The following is a 7,666-nucleotide window of genomic DNA, read 5'->3' as shown; positions in this document are numbered from 1 at the left end:
TAATTATTTGCAGATCTTTTATTTTTATAAATCAGTTTATTAACTATTGATTAAATTATTTACAGATATATTAAATTAAATTTATTTTAATAAATCAATTTATTACTTATTGTTGTAAGTAAAGGATAGAGGAAGTATTCAATCTAATTCATTTTTATAAATGAATTTATTAATTGTTCATATTGTATTAATTATTAATTATTTAAATAAATATTTTTATTTAAATATATTTATAATGTAAATGTTTGTAGTTATTTATAAAAAATTTATTTATAATTTAAATTAGTTTGTTATGTAGATGTCTATTGGTAGAAATTTTTACTTTGAAATTTTATAGCTTTAGAAGTTTACAGATTCCTAATTCGGATTTTTTATTATTTACCAGAGACTTCGCTTACTTCTTTTCAGAAAAGTGAGTCACACACTCCCACCATCGGACGCCATTGTCCCCAAGGTAGGGAAGTTGGCTTCGGCAACGCTTTGACTATCAGGGATTTCGTATTCGACAACTCCCTGATCACGGTATTTGTGGAGCGGTGACGTCTAGAGACCCACACTTTCCACCCATCGTGGGGTGAGTGCACTATCACCCTGTAGGATGTCGCATACCACCTCGGGCTATGCGTTAATGGAATGCCTGTGGGTGGTTACTTTCATGACTTCTATACATGGTACGGGACTAAGGTTTGGGAGTTAGTTGAGCGGCTATTCGGTGCCAAACCTCCTCCAGTCCAGCAGTAGAAAACACAGAGGAAGGAGTCTTTCTCCTTGAAGTTGACATGGCTTTGGGAGCGTGTCCGACAGATGCCCAATACTAACGATCTAGCCACCCTCCGACAGTACGCGAGGTGCTGTATACTGTTGATGATCGGAGGTTACCTGATGATTGATAAGTCTAATAATCAGGTCCATCTCCGGTGGCTCCCACTACTAGATGACTTTCAGAGGTGTTGTTCTGTGTCTTGAGGATCTGCGGTACTAGCATGGACATACTATTTCCTATGCTCCGCAGCACATCACTCTACCACAGACATTACTCCTTTGCTGGTATCTTGGATATACCAGAGATTCCCTAAATGGTATCCACATGAGCGACAGATTTACATGTACCCTATAGCTGTGAGGTAACTGTTCAGTTTGGTTTTACTATTCTTCATTTTCGCAATTCAATATGATGTCCAATTAACTGAATCGTGGTACTTCTTACAAATGTCCACAAGTTGATCGGCATGACACAGCAGAGCAGGGACCAGCACAAGCAGAGAGTCCTGCGATGGCGTCGGGAGTTGGATCAATTACTGTGGGATGAGGTAAGCTTGTTACCTTTTTCTGTGGTTTAACTTGCATAGATAACTCAATCTTTTTTAGCACTTGCTACTCATCATTATTTCACTACGTTCATTGTAGTTCCTGCGGACGCCGTACGACGACCCTGCACTATCGGATATCTGTTCGCCATGGATGAAGGAAGAGGTAGAGTGGGGGGTATCGATGTCTGTTGTCCCCCCTAGTCTGCTTCAACATAGTTGAATTCTACCATGCCGACTCGGTGAAGTGCCAGTTCAATGGCGAGCAACCAGTGCTACGGGACCCTGTCAACATTGACAAGTTCCTGAGTACCACATGATGGGGAAAGGACGTCTGGTAGCCTACCAAGCTTTATGAGTGGTACGGTCAGTGAATGGCTCATTTTCAGGAGGGATACCGGATATCCATTTGGCCGTGCTTAGACTATCGGCCGACGCAGGAGTACGGGAAGTGGTATTAGCTGGCATGCTATGTTAGACACTTGTCAGGGCAGGATGTGCTTGATGACACTAGGTTGTTCGAGTTACTGGGAGATATGTAACCTTTTGCCAGCTAGCCGAGGGACGTCCTAGACCTTTCCCAGGATGTCCATAACCGTCGTTGGCGGGCCAGGGAGGTTCAGCTGGATATTCGGAGGCCTACCAAGAGAGAAAGTAGTATCAAAGAGCGCGGAAGAGTTGCAGGATGCTAGAGGCATAGGGTTAGGCGTCGCAGGGAGCACCTGGATGTGGAGTCCGAGGAGGAGGCGGAGTATCACTGACAAAAAGAGCACGGCGATATCCCAGATGACCAGGGTGTCTCACCCTATCCTCCACTACCACCACCACCCCCTCCTCCACTTCCACCACCACATTCGCCTTCAGGGTTAGGCTCACAGGCAGTTCAGGATAATTCGGATGTTCCCCCTAGTTGGCATGACCTTGGTGCATCCAGTAGTCGGCAGCAGGCATCGATGGTGGACGAGATAGATTTCGAGAAGGCTTTCCATATTCATGCCACTGACCAGCCCACCATGCAGCACATTGCAGAGTAGTTCTACACAGATAGGGAGCAGAGTATGGGTCAGCCACAGCAGTATTCGTCTGCCCCTATGTCCACCACTGTTTGGATTCCATACTATTCTCTGGGCTTTGGCACTTCATACGGCACACACATCCGACCCAGTGCTCAGTATGAGATGTCGCCTTTAGTGGATTACAACCTATTGATGACGGCATCCCAGCCGATGCCTGCACCACCTGTTGCCCTACCATACCAGCCTCAATATCAACCATAGCCTCCTGCGGACACACGTCCTAGCAAACCTCAACGACAGGCACAACCTCCGCTATGTGACATCAGACATCGGCTGCATTTTCTGGGTGATCACCACCAATGACATCATTATTATTTTTGTATTTTCTTATTCTATATATTACCGCTGATGTATCTTGATACACTATCTGTGTTGTATTTTAGAACACTATTTATGTTATATTCTGGTATTGTGTTGTAGTTTAAGCTTTAGAATTTAGGTCCAACATAAATGTCGTGGTCATGAATAACTTAAATCGCATAAAATTCAAGTACAAAATATGCTTACTGAAAATATAACAAAGTGAACCATGATATGAACCACACAAAAACATAAAAAAATGCAAACAACAACATTAACAAACACCTACAAAGTAGCGAGAGTAAGCTAAACGTCCCCCGTTAGTTGGTTTGGACAACCTTTTCGGGTATGACATATTTTCTTGTAGAGACTACATCATTTCTCTTGGAGCTCACCCTCTTCCATCTCATTATTAAATCTGGTGAAAATAGGTCTTCCAGTAGACTTCCTGAGCATAATCGGGTTAAGACAAAGCCATGTCCCATACCACTCCGGCCAAAGCTTCTCATCTGGTATCGGGAAAAACCCTACCTCATACACCTTGACTAAATCCTGCTCCAGGTACATCGGATGGATGTATGGACCCCATTCAACACTTGCGGCAGTACACAGGCGGCAAGCACATGACGACATGGAAAATGGAGTGACTCAAAAAGGCTACAGTTACACATCCCAGCCGTCAAGCAAACATAGAACAACCCTTGTGACCAAACCTCGAAAGGCTCTAACTCCTCAACCAGGAACGTTGAAGCCCATCTGTCATAGTGAGTGACGCGCATCTTCGATATTCCCTCTCTATTCTTCTCAATAGTAGCCATCAGCCACTGTGAAAATCGATTACCCGCCACTAGTTGTTGCATGTGCCTCTCATCCCTTCCTGACAAACAACTGTTGCACCCTCTCATAGGTGCATCGCGCGATGGCTGAAATCAGAAGTAGCGTGTATCCTTAAGCACAACATTGATGCACTCAGAGAGGTTTATCGTCATGTGCCCAAACCGGCGACCGCTATCGCACTGTTATACCCAGATCTCTTTGTTGAACCTACTAGCCCAGTCTGCCATCTCCACTACAAACCCCTTAATGCATCCATGTACCACTCGTATCCAGCCTTGCTTGGACGATAAGCAACATTTATGAGAAATAGCTTTTCCTCGGTGGACTTGAAACAAGGCATAAAGTTTGCCGCCATGTGCCAGATACAGTAAGCATGAAACGCTCTAGGAGGATGCCAACCACTATCGTCAGCTCCTAGTGCATCTTTGATCGCCTGAGATCTATCAAAAATAATCAATAGGCCTTCCTGTGGGTGACGTGTCACCTCAGGTTGGTAAGGAAGAAAGACCATGAATCCGTCGTCTCAGACTTAACAATTGTAAAGGCTACAGGAAGGATATTACTGTTACCATCTTGTGCTATTGCAATAAGAAAAACACCACCATATTTTTCATACAAATGCATGCCATCGACGAAGATGAATGGCTTACAATACTTGAAAGCCTCCACACAGGTAGGGAAGGCCCAAAATACCTTATCAAACATGCTACAATCACGAATCGTAAGGTGCCCATCATAGTATGATATGCAATGGTGTCACATATCCTTCCGGGACAACAACTCTGCAGTGCTTGTAGCAAGCTCGACACCTTATTATATGACTCTTCCCAATTATCGTATATCTATGTAATTGCCTTTTATTTTGCCATCCAGACCTTTCTATACGAAGGTTTGAAGGGATAGCTTTGCTTAACTGCACTTTGTAGGACAGAAATGCTGATGGATGGACTAAATTGTATCAACAAGAGGATGACATGGTAGATAAGACTTTTGTCCAACTGTCAGTGGTCCTGAGACATGGTCGGTGCTAAACACGTGTGCGCTCCTCCCACCCTACATACCTCCCTAACGAAATAGAACAACTGTGATTGACATATACAACAAGCATAACAATGATAATTGAGAATATAGAAAATAACTAAACTGGAACTTACTAATATTCGGGATTATGTCGGAGAGAAACATGAAGACTCCAAGGGTAGCCTGCTTCATATTATCGGTAATACACATGATATTTTAATTGATCCGACTCCACAACTCGATACTTAGCATTTCTGCGAATGCTGTAATTCTTCACAGCCTGTGTTACTGCATCTCTGCTTTTGAATCTGAGGCCAACTCGAAACTCCACACCACCGTCCAAGTTGTAATTGTCTTCATCCGAGTTGGAAAATGAATTTTTCTCTTGCATCGTGTCCAGATCCAATGTATGATAGTGACTGGGTACAGATGATAGTGCCGGAATTAGGTGCGGGACAGGCAGAAGATACCGACGTGATGGGTCGACAGGGATCTCCAATACAAACTCGTCCTCATCATCATCTTCATAAGAATCACTCTCGTTGCTATCCGCAATATACTCCTCGTTTGAGTCCTCACCGTCAACGTCTATGTCTTCCACTGAACTAGCAACGTGTATCGATTTGGGTGCGAGAGGTGGGTCATCCTGCACAAAGTTCGAGTTTCTAGATCCACCGCTATCAACATCACCAACCTCCGCAAAAAAACTCCATCACTTGTTCTGCCATGATTCTCTAATGGATGTCAAATATCAGGCGCACATGCTCGTCGCCATGGAACCAAAACAGACAAAACCGAAAAATTCTATTTTCCATCAATGCTAGAAACATATACCCCCCTTCTGATCTCTTTTCTCCCTCTACCACCGACACCACTCAATATCAGACTCTTCAACTCGAACAAAAAACTTGCTTGCCGGGTACACAACAAAATGGGATTCTCGCACTCAAATATCACCCTATTGTCACTATTTTTTATATGGCAATTAGGATACATACTTACAACGAAATATTCACTACTACTAGACATTTTGGCTTATTTTTGAAAGAAAAAGATAGAGAAGATAGTAAAATATTTGTGGAGAATACAAAAAGTTGCACATCCTTTTATAGTTGTTGAAAATTTGTCATAAGGTATCTTGTTTACAGTATAAACGAAATAATACATATGTTTACCATTGCGTGCCTTATCTCGTTTACAGTATAAACGAGATTCGTATAGTATTATTTTATTTATACTATAAACAAAATAAGAGATACGATGTATTTTAATAAAAATGTTATAAATTGTGTATTTATTCGGAAAAGAATGCCAAAAGAAAAATTGTTCGAAACTAAAAAAATCACTAGATCTGATATTTGTTTTTAAAATAAAAAATTAAATAATAGAAATCTCTCTATGTAATTTCTGATTTTGTTCCTTACAAAAATTAAATAATAAAAACTGGTTGATGCGACTTTTACAAATCATTATACACACGTAGCCAAAGTCCAAAGATAATTATTGCCACTGATTTCAAGCCCATTTGTAGTATTGTGATATTGTCAGGTGCTACATTAATATACCCATTTATACATCATATTAAAAAATAATTACGGTTCTATTCCATGAAATAATTGTTTTTAGTGTCAAATAACTCATTTTTTTTTGTCGTATATTTAAATTAAGGTTAAATTAATATTAGCAAATTTTCTATCCTTTTACAAATAAGAGTGTTGACAGATTTATTTTTTTTCTTACCATCTTTTATCTACCATCAGATAAAAACCGAAAGAAAAAGAAAATAAAAAAGAATTGCATTATGCATCTAAGGAACTCAAATATAAAATATTGAAGAATTGCATTATGCATCTAAGGAACTCAAATATAAAATATTGACCCACGAGGTCCTCATGCAGCCTTAGCTTCCACTGCGTGTTCCCTAATTATTTCTGATTGAAGACGGTGGGAGTGACAGTGAACAATGAACAACATGATTCTTCTATTTATATGATCTCAATTGCATGAAGCTTTAAATAAAACCAGCACTAATCTTAGCATACCTTGAGTTGTTTAATTAGCACTCTTCTTCTCCATCAGTTCAACTAACCATGCTCGATATTCAAGTCTACCTTGTGTTGTTCCTTCTATGGTTCATCTCCACCATTTTAATTAAATCTTTATTCACAAAACCCCAAAGTCTTAGGCTACCCCCAGGTCCCCCAATTTCCTTGCCGCTTCTTGGACACGCTCCTTACCTCCGATCCCTCCTTCACCAAGCGCTATACAAACTATCACTTCGCTATGGACCCCTTATTCATGTTCTCATTGGTTCCAAGCACGTCGTGGTTGCTTCGTCAGCAGAAATGGCCAAGCAAATCCTTAAGACCAATGAGGAATCCTTTTGCAACCGGCCAATCATGATCGCGAGTGAGAGCTTGACGTATGGTGCCGCCGACTACTTCTTCATTCCGTACGGAACATACTGGAGGTTCCTGAAGAAGCTCTGCATGAACGAGCTCCTCAGTGGGAGAACCCTAGAACATTTCGTTGACACTCGCCAAGACGAAGTGGAGGCGTTTGTGAGGAACATTCTAGAAATATCTAAAACCGGTAAGGCGATCGAGATGAGGCACGAGTTGATAAGGCACACAAATAACATAATTTCGAGGATGACAATGGGAAAGAAGAGCATCAAGAGCGACGACGAGGTTGCCAGGTTGAGGAAGGTGATTAGGGAAGTTGGGGAGCTTCTTGGAGCGTTTAATTTGGGGGATATAGTTGGTTTCATGAGGCCTTTTGATCTTCAAGGGTTTGGGAAGAAGAACTGGGAAACACATCACCAATTGGATGTAATGATGGAGCAGGTTTTGAAGGAGCACGAAGAGGCAAGGTCAAAGTCTGATAGTGACAGGAAGAAGGATCTCTTTGACATTCTCTTGGACCTCATTGAAGCAGATGGTGATAATAAACTCACTAGAGAAAGTGCCAAAGCCTTCGCCTTGGTAAGTACTATTTCTTTAATTTCTTCTGTCTTTTCTCTTGTACGAATCAGTAAGGGTAAGGGTAAGGGCCACATATATGCGAAAAATATTAGTTACTTATGATTTTTCTATTATATATACCAATATATTCAGTCTCTATTAA

At 41.3% G+C, this 7,666-nt stretch overlaps 1 protein-coding gene across 1 annotated transcript in view; it reads left to right on the top strand.

Annotated features, from left to right (window-relative positions):
• Positions 6,631-7,666, top strand: part of LOC107639472 (beta-amyrin 24-hydroxylase) — a 4,016-nt gene continuing 2,980 nt past the window's right edge. Inside the window, exon 1 of the mRNA XM_016342980.1 lies at positions 6,631-7,524. Within this exon, the coding sequence (XP_016198466.1) occupies positions 6,631-7,524 (894 nt within the window). The remainder of the gene's footprint in view (positions 7,525-7,666) is intronic.

Source organism: Arachis ipaensis, chromosome B04, assembly GCF_000816755.2.
Source record: "Arachis ipaensis cultivar K30076 chromosome B04, Araip1.1, whole genome shotgun sequence".
In the NCBI taxonomy this organism is placed as follows: domain Eukaryota; kingdom Viridiplantae; phylum Streptophyta; class Magnoliopsida; order Fabales; family Fabaceae; genus Arachis; species Arachis ipaensis.
The sequence above is the reverse complement of the archived record's forward strand: the minus strand, read 5'-3'. Positions and strand labels throughout refer to the sequence as shown.